The sequence below is a fragment of the Diuraphis noxia genome, unplaced genomic scaffold, assembly GCF_037042655.1.
Source record: "Diuraphis noxia isolate RWA-SAM2 unplaced genomic scaffold, SU_Dnox_SAM2 contig0005, whole genome shotgun sequence".
NCBI classification, from domain to species: domain Eukaryota; kingdom Metazoa; phylum Arthropoda; class Insecta; order Hemiptera; family Aphididae; genus Diuraphis; species Diuraphis noxia.
The window spans coordinates 13,573,172-13,601,130 of record NW_028301715.1 but is presented as its reverse complement, the minus strand read 5'-3'; the positions used below and the strand labels follow the sequence as shown (position 1 = coordinate 13,601,130).

The 27,959-nt window shown below is 27.5% G+C and overlaps 1 protein-coding gene across 2 annotated transcripts in view; it reads left to right on the top strand.

The window, feature by feature from the left end:
- Positions 1-27,959, top strand: part of LOC107162117 (atrial natriuretic peptide receptor 1-like) — a 298,392-nt gene that overhangs the window by 108,304 nt on the left and 162,129 nt on the right. For both annotated transcript variants that reach the window (XM_089229378.1, XM_089229379.1), the window contains exons 5-8: positions 6,516-6,660; positions 12,117-12,395; positions 25,717-25,849; positions 27,837-27,918. In XM_089229378.1, the coding sequence (XP_089085504.1) occupies positions 6,516-6,660; positions 12,117-12,395; positions 25,717-25,849; positions 27,837-27,918 (639 nt within the window). The remainder of the gene's footprint in view (positions 1-6,515; positions 6,661-12,116; positions 12,396-25,716; positions 25,850-27,836; positions 27,919-27,959) is intronic.

Here is a 27,959-nt window from a genome sequence, read left to right as displayed (position 1 = left end):
TTATTCGAGTTATTTAAAAAGTCTTTGTACCAAACTATCATTATTTTTATTGGCAATTCTAACATCATACTATTAAAGTTTTTATATGTTCTTCTACAACTTTAGTCTCATTTAAACTTTACAAATAAATTATAATTACGTTCTAGTATATTAATTCGTAATTATCTACTATCCACGTTATAATTACTATGGCTGCTAACTTTATAGTACAGATGATTGTTGATATGTTTTTCTGAACTTGTCAATTTTTGGTAGGTACCTATATAACTATATAAATTATTCAATGTCATTTTCCTCTTTTAAACATAAATTTTGGTCACTATATTTGTATTGAAAAGAATTTCGATAAAAAATCAGGATCAAAGATTATTATAATATAGGTACTTCATACATATTTTTTAATATTATACTATCATTTTTTTTTCGTCATCATAATTTTATCGTAAAAATTAGTTCTGTTTATTAAAAAAATAACATGGATTGCGATTAAGCTATTTAAAATTGAAAAATGTTTTTTTTTTTTTTGTATTTAAAATCTATACATGCACTATGCAATATCCAATATACATCGGTACACCTATAATTTATAATATTTTATTATTAAGAGGACGTGATACCCGCATGTGTTGTCTCCGTCTTACAAATGCGTAACATGGTACATTTTTCGCTCAGCAGAACACGTGTAGCTCCGTTTGCTTAAAAATTAGATTGAATTGACCTCTTATAAAATTTAAAGATAAGATTATTATCTAGACAACCTCATATGATTTTTATTTTATATTAAATTTAAAGCGAGTTATGAGTATTTTAAAATTGTAAATTTTTTGTGCATCTTAAAATACTCATAACTTCCTTTAAAATTTAAATAAAATAAAAAGCATATGAGGTTGTCTAGATGACAATCATACCTTTAAATTTTATAAGAGGTCAATTCACTCTAATTTTTAAGCAAACGGAGCTACACGTGTTCTGCTGAACGTAAAATTTACTATATAATGCACTTGTAAGACAGAGACAACACATGCGGGTATCACGTCCTCTTAATGGATCATTTAACCCACATTCGTTCCAAATGGCCAGGCATATTTAGTAAAAAATATAACGTTTAAATTACTTTATTTTGAATTGCCCAAAGATTTAAAAGGCAAAACTGTATATTTTGCCCACATCGACATCAATATTCTGGTACAAATATAAAGATAAATATGTTTTTATTGTGTGAGAAACAAATAAAATGGTTATGGAATCTATTGCATCATTCATCAAAACTAAATTAACACTGTTCGCACATTGCTATTTAGTTTCTTATTTAGCATAATACTCAGAAAAGGGTTGTGATTTATTTTGAACATGGAGGCCCCTTTAAGATAAACTCTATTGTACAAGCGAAAGTTTTCCCGAAAATATATTTTTTTCTTCTTAAACTAATTAATGAAGCAAGGAAAAATTACAATTTTAATACAAAAAAAATTAAATTTACTAAGTATGAAAAATCTTTGAGTTACAAAGGTAATGAACTTTTTAATAATAGTTTTTGTAACACTTATAAAGACATTAAAAACAGTGAGCCATAAGCATTATTAAGCAACTATTATGCTCGATAAAAATATATAGATAATGAAATTATCGAATTCATATTTGATTTTATTCATAATATTTATGTTGAGAGGTTTTATGATTTAAATTAAAATATAGAAAAAAAAATAGGAATTAGATACATAATATACAACAAACATAATTATTATTGTTATTTTTTTTTATTAAGAGTAAAAGCTTTGACAGCAGAGGTCACTAGCCTGTAAAAGTTTCACATTGTACATTAGTGTTGGATAGCTTAAACATAATAATTATGATTAATTATTTTTGGTTTATCTATATATAAAAAACGTTATATCTTCAAGATTCAAAAAATTTAAAAACACACAATTTTACATAGACGAAAATCTAAACGTTTTTACTTTTTAAATTTAACCCATATTTTAAACATTTCATTGAGTGCGTAACACATGCATTGACATGGATGGTGATTTACGAAATCTGCGAATAAGAATAGGTGGTGCATTCGAGTAACGGTTCGTGCCATCTATTTTGATGATATTCAGTTAGCAAATCCAATCTAAACATAATATGATGTAATAATAATTATTATATCATAATATATGGGCATTATATTTGTGTGATGAATGGTATTTTATGTTTGAGGAATAAATATCCTATCGTAGGATCGTCTATATTACTGTAAGCACGTTTCTCTTGAAGGAAATTACGTCTATAGTGAGTATTCTGAGTTTTTTATTAAATCATATTTGGAGTTTTACATAGCCACTTCAGCATCTTTGTCAAGGATAATACAATATGATCGTGATAATTTTAAACTATATAATACATTCAGGAATATTTTATCGGTGACAATGCTCTTACGAGAGCAAACTTTCCCGCTTACGCATTACCCTTTAATCCTTGTTTCGGTTCTTTTTTTTATTATTCTTATTTGCATGTCACACTCATACTCCATTATGACTTAACCTATTTTGTTCTTAAAAATAAAAATTTTGATTAGATTGAAAATGACGCTTTGATTGTACTTAAAAAATAATCTAATCACTATAAATATTGGCTCGGTTAGAATAAAATTAGTTCATTTTTGTTTAAATATGAGCAAAATATCATTTAATACTCATTAACTATTTATTTTAACAATCTTCATTTATGGTTATATCATGAGAAATACGTAAATGTTCTTTAACCGTCGGTTGGTTAGAAGAAGAAGATACCCATAAACGAAAGGAATGTTTTTCATAAGTTTTGTTGTAAATGTTTCAGTTTTTGAGTTGGCATTCATAAATTTATAAATAAAATTACATTTTCAACGCTGTAGTAAACTTAATCGTTTATTCTTTGTGAGACAATTATTAAAGAAATTCATTTTGTGTAATATGTTATGTTGAAACAGATTTTTAAATTTCTTAGTCATAGATTAAAAATTTGTTATTTAAATATTCAGAGAGTGACTTACAACATGATAAAAAATGCATAGGTTCACTGTTAAAAAGGGTGATATCTGAGTGTTTAATAAATTTATTTTATTTATTAGTCTGTAGTAAAAGTTTAATTTAAGTTTGTAACTCGTAAAGTGTGTGTATCAACGATCTCAAAATGGAAGATGAACACAAGGGAAAAAATATTTTTTGAAGGACAATATGGAATAGAAATGGTTTTTTTGGATTTTGATAAGCAAGGATGAATATTATTATTGAATTAAATAAAATAAAATAATAAACTTATCCAAGATACAGCGAAAAACCTGCTATTAACTGATGTATATGTTTAAATTAGTATAATTTTAATTTTTTAACATTGATTTAATTATTATGTAAATCATTGGTAAAATTGTAGAGCAAATGTTCAACATTACATCCACATTGGTCATATGAAAAAAAATTGCATAGACCAAATTTCTTAAGTTTAAGCAATAATTCATAATGCGTTTAGTTTTTCTAATATTAAACTACAAAATAAATATTCAAGTACTTTAATATTTTTACTTAATCGTTAAAAATATGTTCATGCATAATTATTTCCACAAACAGTTTAATATTAACTGTCTCAAAGTGTCTTTTACAGTTTTCTCAGATTTTTAGTGTTCAAATAATTTTATGAACAATTTGATATACTCATATTTAGATTACAAACCTACATTTTTAATTGTTACTTTTTTTATACTAATCATCAAGGTTAAATTAATTGTAAATTGTAATAGAAATAACATTAGGATATACTAAAAATAAAAAAATAAAATTATTATTTACTTATATTGTATTACATATAAGAAAAAGCCTCCATTAAATTGTTGCGGGGTTAGTTAAGTCTTTTGAAACGAATACGATATTTGTATTAAGGATGTAGATGGTGCGAAACCTTTCTCACTATTTTTTTTTTTTTTTGCTCCCTTTTCTTTCTCGCTCCAATGTTTTATTTTTATTCTTTTGAACACGTGACAGCGGGTCCATCGGATTACAGGGGCAAAAAGAAAACGAAAAGAGTGAAATAATTTGGACCTACATTTTAACTTGACCGTCATGCGTCAGTCAGGGATTTAAAAACACGGTGAAACAATAATTTATGCGGATGTGTATTATATTATTATAGGACGTCCTGCTTACAGATATATTAGCGAAAATGTGAATAATGAAAATCCCATTAAAATCTCATTAAAACTCAAGCCCGCAGTCTATTTTTATTTTTATTATGCGATTGCTAATACGTAGACTATTCCAATTAAGATAATTTGGTGGCACAAACGAAATGAAAATTCTTAAATTTTTTTTTTATTAACATTATGTATCTGTGTGTTTCTGTATTTGTAAAGATAATTTCCTGTAACATTCGTTTCCCGTTATTACATTATGATATAAAGCGCAAGCAGCTTTGTCAATTCGTATAACTTTCGTCACTTCATTATCTATATAATAATAGTTCAAAATAGACTGACAAAATAAATGCCAAATTTATCGAGTATATTAAGGCAATAAAACTATTAGTTAAAACATTAACAATTTATCTTAAACAGTAGGTAATAGAGTAGTACTCTTATAATATACAATATACATATTAGGTATGTTTGAAAAACTTCAAAAATTGGATAGATATTTAAATTTGAGTTTCAATAATTGTCAAATATCTTAAGCTAGCTTTCAAGGCTTTGCTAATAAGTATGTATACTGTATATAAGTTGAATGTCATAAATATTATGGTGATTAAATACTTAATTGGATATTATTTTTATGAAGTCATAACTCTTGGTTGGTCTCCCAAGCCAATTATTTTTAATTCTATTCAATTTTAATATAAAAGTCTCATTAATTCAAAATATTATAAAATGCATATTATTATAGATGATATCGTTTAACCTTTTCGGATAATCGTACTCTGTATAAAATTGTTCTCAAAATCAACTCGCAGTCGTGTATCTAACTAATTAATTATATTTTTATAATATATTGTCTATTAAATGAATAACATATTAAAAAAGCTCGGTTAAATTAATAATATTTAATTTTGTTAGATACTTAATGTCTTAGCATTAAAAAAACCATGTTTAATATTAATATATTCAAAAAAGGTAGGTAGGTAACAAAAGACTTAATTTTTTTACAATTCAATATAGTAATATGTAATAAATACACATTTCATGAAAATTAACTTGCTTGATTAAAATCCTCTAGGCGAGGTACTTTTTAAATAGTTAAAAAGGTACTTTTAAACACGTTATAAAAATATATCATTCGTGGAGTTATTTAAACTGACATTTACAGGATTTTCATTTTTTATTTTATTTTTTATCGGGAGTTTCGTATTGATATTTCACACGTCATATACGTTACACTATTGGAAATACGAAAGAGGCTTTATCGTATTACTACAAAGCAGCTTGCATTACCACCCTAAAATGAATATCCCATGAGTTTTCCCCAAAGTATTTAATGCAATTTCAAAGCTTCTTTTTTCCGTTTCAATTTAATAATATATGTATGTTTTGTGTATACGAGTATTCGGGGACAAATATATTATAGTTCAATATAACTTGGGTCTATGATGGACTATGATATTGGTCTTTCGATGAACCTTTTATTTCTTCACATTTCCTTAAATGAAATTTAATCAGCCATCAATTCAGTTGTTTATGATTTAAGCTTAAAATATAATTCTTAGAAAATAAACAATGCTCATTTCGGTTTTCCATTCCTAAGTTCCTACTATCAAATTTGTAAAATTTTTTCGACGTAAAATACTCTATAGGTAATATTACGTTTGTACAAATAACGAGATTTTATTTTAAAATAATAATATCATAACTGAAATTCAGTTATATGTATATTGCACGGTGTTTTTCTGAAAAACAAAAAAAAACGATAATATGATTATAGAAGTCAACTTTGTGACAATGGTATAATTAATAATTTACGTTTGACATATTTGAAGTTGAGATTGATGTACAATATTATAATATGATACTATACAGCGAAAATATGAACGCATTAGGTATATAATATTTTACATATATATATTACTATATTATTATAGTCTTGTTGTACTGTATACAGTGTAATATTGCGTTATGTGAGAGAGAAGTCGTTGCAAAAATTGTCTCGTCGAGAGGACGAAGGCGAGGCGAGAGCGAGAGTGCGACGGATTACAGGCAGCTGGTCCTCGTCTCCTACATCACCATTCATTGATATACATTTATTTATATAAACGTAATTTTTATTGTATATATGTCATATCGTTATATTAAGAGTGATCGTAATGGTTTGTAGTTGTCGCGGATGTGCGTCTGGCTGCTAATAGTCTCGTGTTAAGGCACTTCAATAATGGCATTTTTATCACTCAGTGTAAAAGCCAAGAGACCATCTCCGCGGCGTACTTTTGTGTAAAACATTTGTTATTTTTTTAATATTTATTTATTTATTTGTTTATTATTTTAAATTTTTAAATTTTTGTTACCTTTTCCCTAGTCTGAACAATGGATCTTTAACACCGTGGTACGTGAGCAACGACACAGCGGAACGGAACGAGCGTGCGAAAAAGGCGTACAGCGCACTGCTAACGGTGACGGCACGTGAACCCGACAATGAAGCGTATCGCAACTTTTCCGTCGAGGTAAGTAAAAAAAAAAGCAATGAGGACAAAAATGATAATTTCAATTTTTATTCCACATACATTATATAATCTGATACACAATGAATTTTTTGCGTTATTTTTGTTTTTCGTTCAAAAAACACAGTTTTTAATTTATCTGTATATTTGGGTCGGCAATAAATCGATCAGTTTACCTTATCGCAACAATTCGGTGTGGTGGCTCTGTTAGGTCATGTGCGTTAGGTCAGACGGGCGTTTTATTTTGTAAAATGACTTATGTGACCCAAAACGATGGTCGTATATTTCATCCGAAATATCAAAATATTCATAATAATTCGAAAATTATTATAAATTATAACATACAAAGAGTGATTAATTAGGCATGTTCGCATCTATTTTTGTTTTCTTAAGATTAAATTTATTTAGACGCTGTTTTTTAAACTTTTAGATATCTCCAACACCACATTCTATAATTAAATAAATAAACATCTTTATGCAATTTTAAAAGTATATTCTATGCGGTAGTATGGTTTAAACATAAATTATATTATATTTAAAATGAGAACCACTTTGTATTACTGCAAATTTTTGTTTTTTAAATTAATGTAAATTAATAAAAAATAGAACGATGAGTTATAAAATATCAATTATTGAATTCTGTACAGTTAGTATAATAATCCCTCTGCTGACGGTTTTAAATCGAAAAAAAGCATAATAACCCACAGTTAAAGTGTTTAAAAATATGGTGCTATTATGATTTGGAAATTATACTAATTTATTATTTTACATTATAAATTAACATTATACATAGTATAATAAATGGTAGATTAAATGTGGATATCTGTATAACATCTTCTTATATTTTAATATGGCACACATAACTCAATAACTATACTCATCTAAATTTTATTTATTTTGTACATATCTATTTTTTAACGATTTGCTGTGAAAAATAGGTTGTTCATCTTTAGAAAAAAATAAGTTTGGATCACTGCATTATCTTTAGGTAAAATGTAATTTGAAAAAAAAAAACTTATCTACAACCTGGGATTATAAAAACATTAATTAAATTAAAATGTAGATAATGTAGGTATAAATTTAATTGAAATATAATTAACATCAATAATTTATCAAAAAATAATATCCGTAATTACAAAAATGAATAATTTCAGGATTAAATAGTTTTTTTTTATTTAAATAAGGCTTGAACTCATGAGGTTATTAGCCTGTAACAATTACAAAATAGTGGTAATAGGTCTTAAAACTATGGGGATACATTATGTTTAACAATAGAGGGAGTTTATAGAATATTTTACATTTGGTTATTTTTCTAAATTAGTTTTACTAAGCCTGTGTTTTTGAAAAAATTGTATATGTTTTTGGCGTTCCCTTCGCCAAGTGCTTGATTAAATAGTTATTTATATGCATTTACATTAATAAAATATAAGTCTTAAAATGATTGTTATAAAATTACTGAAAAAAAATTATTTACTCTGGTAGCACCACATCATAATATTATACTAAGATTTGGTATTTTTGTTCAATTTATTATTCGTTACTTAGTCTTTAAACTTAATTACATTTCTGTTAATTTTATAGTGGCATAGATTTTTTTTCATAATCATTTCGAAAATTTTATAGTTTTCGTTTTTTACTGCGATAAACCCTTATTTAAGGCAGTTTCCTTTAGAATATAATGCTTGATTATTTTTATTATTTTGTTGCCTAAATTATGAGCATTTTTATACATTTATAATATTATAATATAACTCAGTGGAGAATGGTGTGAGTTGAATACAATTTGCATTTCTAGAGGATGGGATGAAATAATTGTGTCATAATATTGTCTTAAATTAAGCTAAAATAATTTTTAAGCCATATTGGTGAAAATATGAAATGAATAATTTATTACCTATATAAATATTTACGGAGTAATTACAATTTAAAAAAATTTTCAACTATACCTCTATGATATATTATTTTGCAACATTAAAAAAATTATTGTGTGATTCAAATTACGAGATGGCAACTCTCCAGTAAAGCATGATTATTACACATAGCGACCCGATTGAGCAGAGGATATTTTACGTGATTTCGTCACATTCACATAGCCGAAATTTAGTAATTTATTATTTTCACGTATTATTTACCAATAATTTTTATAGTAGGTACCAAACTTAAACGAGCCGCCAGAAGTGAGCCGGTCCAGCTTTATTAATAATGTTTTTTTTTTTTTTTCAACCCTAAGGTTGGTTTACAACTCCAATTCTCCATTCTAACCGATTCCTTGCTTTTTCTTTGAGTTCTTTAAAGGTTTTGACTTTTGCATCGATTTTAATTTGTCCTATATACGAGTTCCGCGGACGTCCTGCAGTTTTCTTTCCTTCTATCATACCCTCCAATATTATATTATGCAATTCTTCCGGGTGTCTCAGGGCATGTCCAACCATTTTCCAACGTCTTCCTCTAATCGCATCTATGAGTGTACGTTTTTCTCCCACTGTTCTAAGTACTTCTTCATTTGTTTTCCGCTCTATCCAACTTATCCTTTCCATACGCCTCCAGCACCACATTTCGAACGCTTCTAATTTTTTCTTCTCGGTATCATTTATTACCCAAGTTTCACATCCATATGTTGCAACATTCCATACATATGTTTTTATTAGTCTCTTCTTGATATTAAGATGTATCTTTTTTGAATTGAGCAACTTATGCAACTTATTAATAATGTTACTGATTTATAAATTAAAGATGTATATTTTTCTCAATATTGTCACTTAAAACAATTCGATTCGCTATTAAATGAATAAAAAATGAAAAATAACTTATGTTCAATACAAATATTATGATATAAAATATCTATATTTGACAAAACAGAAATTAATGTTTAAAAAAAATTTAGTGAGATATCCATTTACCAAATAATATAATGATAATTTTATTGGAGACTTTTAATTGTTATCATATTTTGAATTATTAAAAGTATTTAAATGAATATTTTTTGTATAATAGAGTTCATAATTGAAAAATTGATAATAGTTTTTTATGCTCAATCATGTAGGTTTTCTTTTGTATTTCTATATCATTTGGTTCGTCGACAAATTTGCTGGATCGTATCGTAAAAAAAGAGTATTACGCTCAATCGTGTTGTAGCTCAACATTCAATGATGCATGATGTGTTATTCCGAATTAACTAGGTAGTTATCACATAGCGGTATAGCCGGTATAGGTATACCTAATATATCTCTTCGGTGTCCATACACACATGCTCTTGAGTTCGCATTTTATGCGAAAATTTTGGTGTTGAATGTGTTTAGCTGTAGTTTTATTTATTTTTCGACATTCATTCTTTATAATTTCGTTTTATTGAGTTCCTGTGTAGGTACTTACTCGCATTTTAGGTTGAACGTAAACGGAATGATTCTTCTTATTCTATACTCCTACTTAATAATATATTTTATAATTACACTTTGGACACAGTTAGATTATTCTTTGTAGATTTTTACTGATCTAGAATTTATGATGTAGAAGGGACACACTCATACAATTTGAACTAACCTTTGTATAAAGTTGTCTATGACAAGTTATACAAAATATATGCAACAGCAAAAATCAATATTTTTTTTTACTGGCATTTTATTCAACTGTGGCATATATATATACTTATTTTTTTTATTCGTTTAGTTATATAATACAATGTATGATTATATATTTATTGAATAATTGTATAATACGTACCTGTATTTAGCACAACTATTAATATGTGTAATAATATAATATGATTACGTGCATAATTAAATTATATAATATTATATTATTATAACGTTATTATGAAATGTTATTTACATTGATAAAACCAGAAAAATCTATCTGCATTGCGGGAATCAAAGAGAAATAATAACCGTTAATTTGTACACCAATGCGTTAGTGGGAAATGGTTGTTATTTTTGAAAATGCATTTTTAAAAGATGAAAAGAAAAGGTCATTCATAGGAAGTTGTAAGTACTTGCCCATAGTTAGTGGTTGATATACAGCATAACTCTCAGGGATTTCCGTCCGACAAGCCATGTTAATTGCAAGTACTTCGAGATCTTTACATTTTGTGATTTCATTTGGTTTAGATTTATTCTGTGTGCGCAGTATTTAGGGTAAATGTAGACTATACAGACTCTATTCAAAGAAGCCATTTAGTATTCTCCACATTGTACATGTTCAACATATTATTATTATTATTCATTTTTGACATAATATTCTATTCAATTTATTTAACTCGACAACTGATTACCTACATAGGTTATACGTAAACAGAAAGATGACTATGAATAAATGTTTTTTTTTTTTTTTTTTGTAATTATTATGAAAGCAATACAGTGTTGTATAAACGACGTAGAGGGTTCGCTTGGGCAAGAAACGAATGAATAAAAAAATAACTATATCAAATACATAATATAAATTGATTCTCAGCTTTCCAGCTGCCCGAAACGATTGGTTTAGAATTTGAAAACGATGTACCTCAACAATGATAAAGTATGAAGTTTGAAATATGCGTACAGTAAGGGTCTCGATAATCCGAACACAAGCTAATCCGAAAGACGCGGTAATCCGAACGGGCTTGAGAATTATCTTATCGCCATAATATGCAGATATATATGTATTTATAAATAATATTTTCCGCTAATAAAATTTTTCAATTATGTGAGACAAGGCATACCAATCCATAATGGAATCAATGAACAAAATAAAAAATCGATATTTTAAATATTAAAGTTCATAATTATATTAATATTTTTATTTATTCATTGTCTTTTGAAATTACGAGCTTTTACACGATTAATATAAATAAAAATAAAATTTCATATCTTAAATTACAATACAATTTATGTTTTTTTTTAAGCCATAGGTAATCCGGACTTGTCCGGAAATCGCTAATCCGAACGATCCCTTTCCCCAACCTCGTTCGGATTATCGAGACCCTACTGTATTTAAATTCTGTGAATACAATACTACGTTCAAAATCCTGCTATATTAAATTGATTGATAACATAATATTACTACAATAATCTCATACTTTTTGAAGTTTCACATGAGTAATATACGAGTAGCATTTCGAGAAGACGCGTGTCTTTCATTTTATAATACGACGACGAAAAGTTTATGTACGACCTACTCAATGCACATTTTTACCACTTTCCTGTTTTGCACTATCATAGTGTAGTATAATATTAGATGTTAATACGCTATTGTGGTGTTAGTCTATAGATCTTGCTTGTCCACCAATAAGACGTACTTTTTATTTTAATACGAAATAAATTCGCATCGATACTCGATGAGGTGTTGAAGCAAACCTATCGATTTAATACTTAGGTATATAATATGATGTATGTCAAAATTATATAATTATATTATTGGAATTTAGCAGGAAATAAAATATATATTGAAAAATAAAAAACGAAACAATATATTATCATCGTTTTCAGGTAAAACGCGTGGCCGAAGAAAAATATAATTTCACGTTTGGCAACGAGGCTGTTTCCACATTTGTGACGGCATTCTATGACGCCGTGTTGTTGTATGGGCTGGCACTCAACGAGACGTTGGCCAAGGGTGGTAATCAGTCTGACGGGACAGCCATTGTCAAGGCTATGTGGAACAAGACTTTTACCGGCATCACGGGTGACGTCAATATCGATGCAAACGGCGACCGGATTGCCGACTATTCACTACTCGACATGGACCCCAAGACCCACGAATTCAAGGTATTGTATGCACATCAACTTAAGATAATAATAAAATATATGTTATGGGTGAGACTTCTGCACGACCACTATGACTATATTATTGTTTTCACCTCTAATGACTGATATTAGTATATTACCATTTGGTAACTCGCTAATTTTTATTCTTTGTAGGGAATCCCTCACCATGTTAGAGGCGCCATCTCTATACGATTGAAACGTAGTTGGTGGAACCTTTTTATGATATTAGTTATCCAGAAAAGGTTTTCTATTCCTTATGGATAAGTTTTCCGTAGCTGGGGGTTAGGACACTAGCTGTGTATAAAGTAATTTTATCAACAATAAGACATATTTATATTATAGATCTATAATGAATATTATACCAAAAATAACACTTTACTGAACATGGAGATGGCTGTCAATAAGTATATTATACAGGATGTAACAGAAAGACTTCACTAAAAAAAAATATGACAAATTTTTTTAATATTTTATGATAAATAAATAATTTATGAAATATACTCGTGTCAGCAAATTCTCAAAGATCATATTATTTTTTGAAAAGTTATTACGTTCCAAATTAATTTAACCAAAAAATTTTGAATTTTAAAAATAAATTCTAAAAAATAAATTACTTGACTTAGATAAATATTTTTACCATCAAAATTGTTTTTATAATCAGATTAACAAATAGGCTATTTTGAAATTATCCAACATTTTTTTATTAAATTAATTTTTTTTTCAGTTCTAAAAAATAAAACATAAAAATTTGTTTTATACGTTTAGTGCTAGGTTCACTTAATGAACAACAACAACAAAAAAAAAACAATATTAATGTGAAAAAAAGTTAGTCCAAAAGTCAGTTCTATATCTGTTATACCTTGTATATAGGTGAGTTCGCTCCCTCTTGATGGTTACTGTCGAACTCACTGTTGTGTGTTTTTTTAATAATAAGTAATACTGTGTACGGGTAGAAAAGTGTTGAGTGTGTATATTTTGTATTGGTCAATCATATTATATAGTGTGTTAAGTGTATGACATATAATATAGGGTGTAAAAAATGTTACATTATTACTTTCATTATATGTATAAGTTTATTACGCAAAAGTATGGTTTTTGGTTATAGTAGATATGTAGTCTGTTCTGAAGATCTCCTACGTCTGTTGTATTTTTGCTGCTTAAATGAATTGAGACCTTAAATTAACTTTAATTTGACAAGACCTTTTTTATGTATCCTTAACTGACAGTATGTATGATAAATTAATATGGTGTTTTTAGTATGATGATAACTAAAATTAGCCAGGGAAATAATATCTTTAAACTATTATTTTTCACCGAAAATTAAATTTGAAGAGTGTTTATAGGATTTACAACTTTGGTATTTTAAATGTTATGCATTTGTAAGTATATTGTAATTATTTTTTATTTATTTTATTTTTATTTTTCAATCTGTAAACACTTTTTCTCCCTCTAAACTTGCTCAAAAGTACCAAGCATCTTTCCTGAAAGGTAATGTTCTTGAGCTGGTACTTTAGAAAGGTCATTTTTCGATTTTTGAAATGGTACTCGAAATCAAAGTGGTTAAAAGATAAAAAACGTACGATTTCATGATTTTATAATATTAAATAATTACGGACGACGTTTTCTACCAGAAAAATTGTTTCAAATGAAAAATAATAAGACATCTTTTTTTGTTGTATTTTAGATTTTGTTTCTTAGGGTTTAAAGTTCGGAAAATGTTAGTCATTTTTGAGCTATTTATAGACATTTTAATTTTGAGAGTATTTTTGTTATAATTTGATTATAAACATTCGTAAAAACTTGAAATTTGTTTTTTACTTACATTATTCTTACCTAGACATGGTAAAATTTTCTTATTTTGGCGTAACTCTAAAAAAAAAGACCGCAGATACTTGAAATTTTCACTGAATGTTTATATAGGCATTTTATATATTTGATACGATTTTCAAAATATTTATATTTGTTTTGAGCTGTTTATTGACGTTTTAATTTTTCAACTGTTTTAGTTTTTTTTCTATAAATATTGACAACATACATAAAAATCACGAAGATTCGTAAATTATTTTATGCTAGAAATTCATAAAAAATTTTCCTTTGATATCTAAGATTTGAAATTTTAATACAAAGCTCCTAAAATATTTTTACAATAGCAGTTGAAAAATAAATGATATACATAGTTACAATTTTTTTTACAAGCATTCAAATTTTAATTTTGACAACATACGTAAAAATCACGAAAATTCGAAAATTATTTTAAGCTAGAAATTCATAAAAAAATTTTTTTTAATCAAAGATTTAAAAATCTTTAATAATCTATAATATATCCTAAATAGATAAACTGTCTCCGTTCAGAATCGCTGTTCGTATACAATGATATTATAATATCATTGGATTCAAATTTAATTTCATCCATTACAGTAACCCATTTGTAACCTATACTGTACAGCAGAGCGACATCCACGACTTACCCACTTTTTTAAATTATTATTGTTGATCATTTTTTTTTAAATAAAATTATTTATAATGAATTCGGTGAAATAAAATTAAATGAATAATGAAAATTACACGTGTAACATTCAGAATTTCAGACTGATATATTTTTATAATTATAAAAAACAATTAAATTACACAATTACTTTGGTATTCTGTGTAAACGTATCTGATGTTTAAGCCCATGTGTTTCATTGGCCAAATTGGAGCTATTTTTACTATATAGCTGGTAAATACACAAATTACTGTAAGCAATTTCACTAATTTAAATTGTCATAAAAAAAAAACACGGTTATAGGAAAAACTTAGCTGATTAAAAGATTACTCCCGTATCGATATTACTATTTCATATATTGGAGTATCAGAAAATGATTAATAAAGTTTGTATGAGTTTGTATCCAATATTTATGTAAATTGTCAAGTATTGTAAAAATATGAATATTGAATACGGTTCATAATATGCCTTTCGATAGTGTTTCGCACTATATACTAATATTATTATATCATTTCCAACTCTTTGTCGTTTTTCATTGCCCGCCGACGGTAGCGAAGTTATGTCACATCAAATAATAATATGGCAATCCACAATGATTGTTTATTTGTCTGTAGTCGCAAATAATCGATATGGATATAAAAAAATAAATATCATGCAACTTAATCTAACATAGGTAGGCACCTACATTTTAGTTAAAACAAACTTTAATTTCAAACAACCGGAAAAACCAATTTATTTTATTTTAATTATTGAATTGAATTCATTTGATACTAAAAATTTTAATTTTGTACAAATGTCGAGCATGTTGGCTTACTTTGAAAATTAATAAAATTGTTGTTAAGTGGTGGTTTTTTGTTGAATAAATTTTTTTTTAGTTTTGTAGTACCTAATGTAAATAAGAAATGCGTCAAACATTTTTACACTAGTTTGAAAACGGGAAAGTAATTTTTGAACTTTGAGATGAGTTATGTATATTTTTAGAGATAACTATTGGTTGGAAAATGTGATAACGATAAGGTAATTTTAGAAAATATCATACATAAATATTGATTTTATGTAATATTTCCGATATTATTTCAAAGAGCTACATTATGCAGATAATTTATTAAAAATGTATTTGAATATAATATACTGTTATATATATTAATGCAAATAAATGCAAAAAAAAATAATGTTTTTTCTCGCTCTGAAAATTAATATTAAATTTAGCTTTCTTTATAACAGTTATTATTAATTTCAGTACTTATATTATTATGCTAAAACAATATTTATACAAAATTAAATCATTTATATGATTTTAGAATGAAAAACGTTTTTAATTTTTTGAGTTAAAAAATGTTCATATAAATACCTTTCATATAATACTATGTTGTTTTATTTACAATATCAAATATAATTATATAACTTATAACTTTATGAATTATAAAAAAAAGTATAATTTGTGGTAAATGTCATAGTTAATTATAGTTAAAATATATAAAATGTATAATATAATTGTATAATGTAAATTAATTAGTCCGATAAATTAAAGAAGTATTTAAGAATTATAATTATATTACATAAATTTCTGAAAATAATACAAAGTTTGTAGAGGTTTTAATTATTGAAATAATTAATATTTTAATATATTTAAAATGTCTGTAAATATAATACTTAGATATTATAATTATTAAGAGTTAGGTTAGATTCATTTATCTTAAGCATACAGATCACATCGTACAGTTCACACAATATTATTAAATTCCCTAATATTGTAATAATTGTTGAGCCATAATAGTCCATGACTAATGGCTAATAAAAAAAAAACTATTATAAAATAATTTTCGCAACTATTTTATATGGTTATGGTTAATGGTTATTTTTTCGTTAGAAAAATGTATATATTGTGTTTTAATTCACAGTTTACAGAATTACAGATAAGGATAATGGGAACATAGGAAATGAAACTTTTTTTTACTATTATTACTTTTCTTGTGAAAAAAATATTTTGGAGCGTATTCTCTTCGTTATTATTTTTTTTTTTTTAATACGAAACTTACTAACTATTAGTTTTGTCTTTTTTTATTATTATATTTAATAATTTTTGTTAGAATTCTGAATGTAATCAAAATTTGAATCTATTTTTGAATTATAAAATCTAGAAATGTTCAAAATGTATAATAATACAAAATTAGTGCTATGTTTCGATTTAATTGACATTAGTCTATTTATAAGCAATCACAAAATAGTTAATATATATATAATATATATATATATGTATATGTTAAAAACATAATGTAATATTACCATCTTATTGATATAACAACAATCAATATCCAAAATACTTTGTATCAAAAAAGTAAATTTAACATATTAAAATATAATGTGACATAAAATATACCACTATAAAATGTTTATGCTAATGAGAAACGTGAGACTTATGCAACAGCTGCTGAATCAACCAATCAAGCGAAGATAATGATTTTATGAAAACACTTTTATCATATAAACACCTCATTTTATTCAAAAATCAAAAAATCAAAAATCATCATGAATATCTAAAGTTTCAAAAAATGTTCTAGTTTAAACAAAATTAAAAAAATAGATTACTAATCAATAGAAGTATAGATCTACTAGTTTGCAACAAAATCAAGTGGTAACAAAATACCTATAACCGATCTGCAGTAATAATAAGACGCTGTTTCAGTTTGATAAATATTAATAATCGATAATATAATAAAAATATATAATAATATATTATATTATGTACACCAAAAATCATCATAAATCAAATACAAGTTTTAATCATTTAATTACGATGGCTAGGCTACTTTAATAAAATAATTATTTGGCTGCCATGTTCATATAATATGGATGGTATTAGACCACATACAAATGTATAGCTAACAATGCATGCGAAACATCTGTTCCAGTGATGATCATGCTTATTATCTTATGGCCGTCAATATGAATATTACACAATATATTATTAGTTGTTATTTTATTAATGAAAACAATTCCATTCGTATGCGTGTACAAGAACCTATCATGGGACTCCAATCAGACGAAATTTCAGAGTAAAAATCAAAATTAATTCGTCTTTAAAATTTTAATAAAAATAATTGCGGAACATATTGCATGGATGCGTTATTTGATATAGTGAGCAAAAATATAATGATATCAAAAATATACTTACATTTTCAGTCACAGAAAAGAAATGGCCACACTAGTCATTAAAATAATCGCACAGACTTATTTTGTCACAAAATAATATGCATTAATTTTGTGTTTTACCACAATATAAATTTTCCTTAATTTGACGGAAACATATCGTCAGACGTATAAACGCATTCTTCAAAACTAAAAGAATCAGAAGGATAAGCAATTACCTATTAAATAAACTCACTAGAGCCGCGAAAACTGCCTTATAAAACTACCATGTATATTCCTTCCACACAATAACTATAAAATTGTATTTAAATTTAATGTGGTGTAACAAAAATACTTTTAAATCAATTTATTAATACTTTATTCTCCTTATTGGTACATACATTTAATAACCTAGCTATAGTTATACGTATCTGATGTAGAAAACTGTTATGTTTTTTTATTCAGAAATGTATTATGATATGTTTTCAGTCACCCTTATCAATACAAACAAAGCCCGGTGGGTTTATACATTTTTAAAGCCATCTATCAGATTACTCAGTTTAGAATCTCACGGATTATGTATTTTTGTTTGTAGATTATATAATACTTATCGTATTATTATTATTACAACCATTATTATTAATATTATGTCTATCGTGTATCTAACAATTAATAATAAGCAATAATTAGGTATACTTCTTATTTTAAATAAATAAAAAAACCTTTTTGCCAAAAATCAATTTTTAAATGTAAACAGCGCACAGAAATCTGAAAGAAAATTTCAGATTAGAATTGCTCAAAAAAACAAAATAAATAAATATGTAATGAGAACCGAGAACCACCGATGTTTTTGATAAATTATTGGGCGAGAGCGTCGTAATCCATTTTTTTATTGTTCAAACAGTATGAAAATATTCTGTTCATATGTATATGATATATCTATAATACCGTGATGTCGTATTTGTTTTCTGTATGGTTGAAAGCATCTTCTGTACATGTAAAAAAATGTCACTCTATGAACACGCACGCACGCACGCACGCACGCACGCACGCACGCACGCACGCACGCACGCACGCACGCACGCACGCACACACACACACACACACACACACACACACACACACACACACACACACACACACACACACACACACACACTCGCGCGTGTGTGATGTCTTCTCTTGTATATTTGTATATTTAAAACTCGGAAAGTATGGGAGATAGATTAGTGTATAAGACTGATAAAAAGAACCAACAACAAAACAACAATTGGACGACTAAGATATCTTGGCATATTCCGTGGCTTAAACATTATGTCGATGAATGCGTTTTTAAGCGGTGGAGGTGAAAGCTTAAAATAATAATGAAATATGAATGGAAAGGAAGAATGGTGTCTGCAGGCGTCTATAAATACATATATACATATTATATATTATAATTACTTGATGCCGCGAAGGGTGAAAAAGTTAAGCCTATCTTTCCGTAGCGTCGTGACATTAAATTACATTTATATCCTTGCTGAAAGCGACGGGTTTATACAACAGAAGCGTTTTCAATTTCATGACAGTCCAAATGTTTTTTCGCAGAGAATGAAAAACAACCCGTGACGCGGTTTACTTATACCTACCTACTAACTGGTAGGTAATTTAATCTCATAGGCCCACCGCGTGTTCCCGTATAAGGCCGTTGTAATATGGGCGCCGTTAGGAGATGGTAATTTTTGGGGTCCAAAATTTTATAAACGCATTATGATATTTGCGCTTCAGTCTATATGAAATATATAAAATATAGCATAAAATAAATTTTAATATTTGGAAAAACTTCATTGTTTATAAATTAAATAACAATATGTGTACGTTATAATGGCAAACGGGTACAATGGGTATGTTCTAAGTTCAGTCGATTAATATTTTTTCACTTCGAAGCTTCTTTACTCACAAAGTCACAAACAATATTGTACCATACGTACATAGAAAAAAATCCGTCAAAGTAAAAAATTCCAAATGTTTATAAACAACAAAAAACGTTATGAAATGTATAGGTATAATGTCTAGAAAATACTTGTGTTAATATTTAGTGAAAATTTACAATCTCTATATTTTTTTTCATTTCGTATACCAACGAAAATCATAATTTGTTTGTTTTAATAATCTACCTTTTTCTTTATTTATTATTAATTATTGTTTTTCTCGATTATTAATGTCTAACTACTTTTAAAGAGTAAAACGCATTTTATATACTTTTTGCTCTATAATACATTATCTAGACACAATTTTTACCTTAAATCACTGTATAAGTTCAAGGTTGAAGCATTTTTACTTGCCACAAAACGTGTAATTATACTCGCATATAACAATATAACCAAGCACGGTTATAGCATGTTCATCTGATATGTCGTTATTATGGTTGTGGTTCAGGTATAGTTATTCTGCAATTTTATTCGCGTAAACATCACACGAAACGGACGATCCACGTTTGAACATCTGGCAGCACCAACATAATCGATGATATTTTTTTTTTTTTTTTTTTATTGATCTATTTGTTACACCCGGCATCTTAGGCCATTAGTTACAGTTTTTTTTTTTGTGATACTTTGTTACATAATTGTATTTACATTTACATTTACATTATATTTGTTTTATTAAATTAGTTGATTTTAAAAAATTAAGTATTTTCCTGTTTTGGTCGGGATCCGGACCGAGTAGTGAATCAAGTGTTTCTGTAATATTGAAGTTTATTCGTTCCTGTTGATATAGTTGGCATTCCGTTAGTATATGTTTGATAGTGAGCGGGGTCCCACATCCTTCGCATGTGGGGGGTTCTTCTTTTGCCATGAGGTATCCATGTGTTAATCTGGAGTGCCCAATTCTGAGTCGATTTATAGTGGTTTCTTCTTTTCGGTTAAATTCATGGTTCTCCCAACTGAATGTTGTTCTTTTGATCTGGTTTAGTTTTGTGTCTTGATCGTTCCAGAGTATATGCCATTTTTTCCTTATTTGTGTTTGGACTGTCTTTTTGATGTCATCGTATGAGGAGATATTTAGTTTGGTTGTGTTTTTGTTAGTTGCGGCAAGTTTAGCGTATTTATCCGCTATTTCATTTCCTGAGATGCCGGCATGTCCGGGGATCCAAATTATTGATATTTGTTTTTTATTTGTTTTGGCTTCATCGAGTTGGTTTTGGATGAGGACTGAGATGTCATTTGGGTTGTTTTTGTTTTGGATGTTCTTTATGGCGCTTAGGGAGTCACTAAGAATTAAAAACTTTGTGTGTTTAATAGTTTGGATGGTTTCAATGGCTTTTAGAATGGCTATGGCTTCGGCTGAAAATATTGAGCACTCGTTTGGGAGTTTGTATGTTGTCTTGGTATTTTCAAGTGCGATGGCAATGCCGACGCCTTCGTTTCCCTTTGAAGCATCGGTGTAGATTTTTTGGTGATCCTTGAAGTCGTCCAGGATATTGTAGACATGGCTTCTAAATATCTCAGGTGATGTATTTTGTTTAGAGAGGGCATTTAGTTCGTTATTGATTGCATAGGAGTAATCCCATGGGGGGGGGGGGGTGTTATTGATTTCTCTGTGTATAATTTTAATTGGGGTTGCCGCATTTTCGTTGGTTAGCTTGGTTATTTCGTCATTTACGTCACTATTTTTATCTTTGTTGAGTTTGGATAGTCTTGCTATATATTTTATGAATAATTCTGTTCTTTTCAATGTAGGTGGGGATTTTCCAGCTAAGTTATAAATGCTGAGAATGGGACTGCTTCGAAATGCTCCTATTGCCAGTCTTAATCCACTGTTGCTTACTGCGTCGATCAGTTTTAGAGTTGCATTGGCTGCGGATCTGTATAGAATTGCGCCATAATTGATTTTGGCTTGGGTGGTTGCATTGAATATTTTCAGGAGCGACTTGGATTCACCGCCCCATGAGGTGTGGGATAAAATTTTAATTATTTTTAATGAGTTGGTTGTTATTTTTTTTAAATATTTTATGAAGGGTGACCAGGTTTGGCGTCTATCGAATATTACTCCTAGCATTTTTGTTGTGTTTTTATTGGTTATTGTGTTGCCATTTAAATTGATTACGATATCTTTTGCTCTTTTTTTTGTAAAAATTGTACATATTGACTTCCCTGGTGAATCGATGATATTATAATAAGTAATAACAGCATTATATTGTTATGGTCTCACCGGATTGACCTAACGGATTGATCCGTTGATACCAGGTATCGTTGAATTCGTCAATTCGGAAGTCTCTCAAAAAGGAAGATGAGATGTGATAATAAGCTAATAGGTTTAATTATATGAGAAAAAATATTTATTGAATACAAAATTTACTACACACTATCTTTAACATCTATCATCACTATCTAGCATCGACTGACTCGCCCGTACGGGACATGCAGTCTTACATTGTATGCACGTCGAATTTTGAGTCAGCGTTTGTTCCCCACATTACAAATAATTGTTCATATAGTAATAATATTATAATGCTAAATTATACAAACTGTGTACTAATAATTAATAATAATAATAATAATAATAATAATAATAATCGGGGTAATATAATATAATATAATTATACTAAATGTATACTAATAATTAATAATAATAATCGGGGTTCATAACAATATTGTAGGATAACGCCGCCGCCGGTGAGATACAAACCATACATTAATATTTCAGTAAACACTAATAATACGATCGATGCGAAGTGATATACAAATTCGACAGAATTGACGAAACGTTATTGGACGCGATTTTCCGATCGATGCGCGCGCGTCGTCTAACCGTCTAACCGCAAACTGCAGAGTCAAATTCTTCAGGAAATAACATTTCTATTAACAACACTATCATATACAAGTCACAGCCGTCCATCAGCACAACAACGACAATAACTGCATTGATGCCGACGATGTTAAGAACAATAATAATATAGTGAGAACATCGGACACGTGCGCGATAAAATTTATTTACGAATTATCCCTCACTCCTATCGTACGTGATGACAAATTACTTTAAAATCTGCTGAAAAACTCCAAAACAAAATAGTTATTTCACCTCAATTATATTATAACACTGCTAATATTATAGCGCTTATCGTCCTGAGATCGACGGTAAGATAATGGAAATAACAACAATATTGTATGATATAGTAATATCGTAATTACAGTTTGAATATAACTTTAGTATGGTTATTTGAACCAAATTCGGTAAAAAATTTTCTATGGTATCACAATTGTGTATGCCATTCTACAACTATAGGGAAATTCGAATGTTCAGCGGTAGGGATTGGACTCGAGTGAGGAATGATCTACTTCAGCTTGTAAAGTATACTGTCAAAAAAAAAAAAAAAATGTAAGAGAGGTTTTGTTAAAAAAAAATATGCGTTTCAGGTATAGATAAAAAATTACTATAGGACAAAACAAAACATGTACATCACCAGTAAAATTTATGTCTGTGAAACAGAATAATATTATAGGTAGATAGGTAACATGATTCAGCACCGTTATCGTCTTATGATGCTCTATGCCTTGTGCGTAAGGATTATATTTATAAAACATTTTCTTATATAATAATATATCATACTTTATACGAAATGTTCGTCGACACAATAGTATGCAATATTTTGTTAGGCATACTATAATAGTATTATGTACAACGCGTCGAACGACTAAGATTAAAACCTTCTAATGAAATAATAATATATTTAGAAAAAAAAAATGCAACAATCTTGTTCAGAAATGCATTATTTTTAAGAGGGTTCATAAATTTCTTTTGTTGGCTCAGAGTAATAAACAAGGGTGATCCGTCTAAAAATATTCCAAATACCCCACTTCCCTCGCGTACTGTTTGCTTTCTTTTTTTCTTGGATATTGGATTCCTAGGATGTAACAGATCAGCGCGTGCCACCACTTTGACACATTGAAGTAGACTTACCGAAATTGTCAGCCATAGTCAACAACAATAACAGTAATAATATTATTGTTATTGTAAATAGATTAACCAAGTTAGTTTTTGTTTTCAATGGGTAGTGAATATTTTAAGGTTCACATAACAAAATAGGTAACTAGTACTATTATATTATTACTATAATATATGTACATACCTAGTAATGTTGTATTTATATATTCAATTGACAACAAACATATTTCAAATAAAAACAATCCGTTTAAATTAAATTTTATATAATCTTAAAAAATAACATTATTACTTTCAAGTTTACGAATTATTGGAAACCATAACCTTAATCGTTTTTGATAAGAGTTTAAAAATTCAATTATTATTATTATTTTTTTTTAATATTTTATATTTTAACTAGTGTTGGTGTGTTTTCCATAAATACATAAAATATAATATTTGGCATAATCCTAATTCAAGTAGTGTATCAATAGGTACAAGTAGTATATATATAACGGGAGAAAGAACAAATATATAAAACGTTATATTATTTTAATTTACTTTGTTTATTTTTCTCAAGGAATCAAACAGTATAGTAGAAAATATTGTACGTGTGCGTTGAAAATGTTGAAATGATTGTAACTATACGAATAGAATTCTATTTTAAACGGTACACTTTGAACATAATAATAATATAGATTGTTTGTATACGACGGGATCGAAAAGATGGTAGCATTGTCATTGATTTCAACGATAAAAGTATAATAATGATTATTTACCTCTTTGCACTGGAAATGCACTCTTATATTGTTCACTGACTGTGTCAGAATTTTAAACTAGGTAATTCGATTATTCGGCAAATGGCAGTATTTTAAATGCTAAAAACACAGAACATCCTCACACTATTCCTTAAATTAACAAGTAAAGATTTTGGGAGCATAAATCTACCAACTTTTATAGGTTGGAAGTCTATAAATTGTACATTTATCGAAACTAGATTTATTTACCAAAATTAAAAACCCACAAATAAAAAAATGAATAAAAATAAGTCACGTATTCATTGAAAAACTAACAATTTTAACAACACAGATATTATTTAAGAAAATAAATGTATCATATTTGATTTTTATTAACAATAATTAATTTAAATGTTGACTATTTTCTTTTAAAATGTATTATTAAATTAATTCATTTTTATGTGTAGTAAAATATTTATATAATCGTAATTTGCACTCCAGCAATTACTATGACTGAAACAATTTAAATTTATCATCGTGATAATGCATTTTCTCATTTCATATAAATTACTAAAATTATTACCGTATACAAATTGAATGTCTCTTCTATGAATACCATAGCCAAATATTATTATTAAAATTGAATTCATATATGAAAGCGAAATTTGGTGTTGTTTGAACAATGGGTCGTCGGATTAATCAACTTTTTTGTTAAACTAATGCACTTCATGACTAAAATTTGTGATGAGTTTTCCGAACAATTTTAACAAACTCTGCACGATGTCCCGTAATAAGTTGTCATTTAAATCATGTAAAATCAACGGTTATGAAACTTGTAATCCTATTACATACTCTGTAGGTATATGTTTAATATTTGTAGGTAAAACTATAATATTATATTGCAAGTAATGGCATACTCATATGCGTTAGAGACAACTTAAAAAGTTGTGTACGATAATAATTGATATTTGAGAGAGAAAATATTAATATTGTTTACATTTATTTTTATTCTTCCATAGTGTGATTGAATACTCATTAATTTTGTATGTGTGCTTTTATATTTTGTTAGATTGTGGCGAACTATATCGGAAAAAATCAATCGTTAGAATACGTGTCGAATATGAACATTCACTGGGCCGGTGGAAGAACGGACCCACCGCTGGATATACCGGAGTGTGGATTTGACAATTCTCTTTGCAAAAGTAATGATTTTCATTCCTAATTTTAGTATTTCTGAGAGATTTATCGCACAAGAGTAGCTAAACGTGTGTATCATTACATTTGAGGAAATCATCTTTTGTTGGAATTGGCATAAATTATAATGAGTTCTACTTTATTTTACTTAAAGTTGTATTATATTTTACTGTTCCAGTTTTACAAAACATTCATGATATTTTTATTTTTTTCACCCTTTTTCTTACTTCAAAACCATTTATAAAGTAATTCACAAAAATAATGTTTCCTTATACCTTTTTCTTTATGTATTTCTATTATTTTTTTTTTATATATTTATTATATTTCTAGATTTACAATATTCCTCTTTTACTAACAAATGTATTCTTTATATTTGTTCTTTTCTATTCTAGTAACTATATTCTGATATTTGATTTTTCTGTCCAAATTTCTATTAATCATACGGTTTCCAATATGATATTTTTTTACAATAATCACTTTAAGATATATTATTCTTTTATTAGTGACTAGAAATATCAGTTGATATATTTTTATCATGAATGATTTCTACAATTTGTTTCATTATTTATTCTATTTTTTTTCTGATTACTTCACTATTGTATAACGCTGCTATAAACTTTTAATTGTAAATAAATTATTAATTTTTAAATTAATTTTTCATTATAAAACCCCATTCCCTCGTAAGTTGTAGTTTAAATAAGCTATTTTTTAAAGATATTTATTATATTAATAAGTTATAATATTATTAAACAAATAATCATAGCATTGTATAATATAAGATTTAGATGTATTATATTTACTTTATGAAACATAATATGCTAGTTAATCACCATCTCGTTTTATCTTCAAAAAGTTTTGAGTTTGCAGTTGTTCAAAATTTAACATATAGAATTTTTGAATATAATACAGTAGAGCCTCGATAGTCAGGACGAATTCAGATCGAGCATCGTCCGGATTATTAATTTTTCCGGATTACCAGAGGTTTTTCAAAATTACCTACTAAAATTACTAAGATTTTATTTTGAATTTCACTACTATTTCACTATTATTACGTACCTACATACAAGTATAAGTCTCTACTAGGAACAGTAGGTAATAGAAATAACGAAATTGTATTTTGAAGATAACAATATTTTATGCATTAATTGGGTTGCGGGAATTCTCGTAAAATTTATATACGAACAAATGGAATGTTGTCGTCCGGATTACCGCGTTCACCGGATTATCGGGGGTCCGGACTATCGAGGCTCTACTGTATGTACTTTAAGACCATATTTTCAAATTATTGAGATTATTTGTATTACTTAATCAGTTAGTGATAGAAACATCTGCTTTTCAAATGGAAACCACCTTTTTTATTGTAAACTATTTATTATTTAGTGGATAATTTTTCAGAAAATGTTAATGTTTCAACTTCATGATTCGAACGAGTTGTTTTTCAATTGTTAAAACGTTTAAATTAAAAATGGTATTACCAAAATATAATGTATTTTTTATAGTGTATATTTTAGTATTTATTATTTCATTAACTTATTTATACTTGGACCAGTTTTACAAATTAGTGATTTTAATAGATTAATATCACCAAATTTTTAAATTAGCATTGCTCACATATATTATTATGTTAAAAACCCATAATCATTAGCATGGGCCTATTATTTTTAGAACACAAAGATAAAAAAAACTCAAAATTTACTACTTCGAATTTCGATTTTGATATGTCAAAGTTTTCAGAAAAAATACTCGCTAAATAATGCACAATAAAAAAGAGTCTTATTTTTTGAAAAACAGAAGTTTGTATATATCCATATAACACTCTTTTAGTAGTACAAAAAACTCTCAAACAATATTTACTGAAGAAAAAGAGGGATGAGCGTGCATAGTAAATCAGCTTGTGTATACGTATATGTATTTTGAATCAGTGTATAATATTTATAATTACTATTAAGAACAGCAAAGTTTCTTATTAATATTATTATTAATACTTTTTTTTAGCAATGCCTGGTTATGCGATTCTCAGTATAGTCCTCAGTTCAGTTGTAGTAATTCTAGCAATAGCTTCAGCTCTAATTTACAGGTAATTTATGAATCACAAAATAATAATTATAGTTATATAAG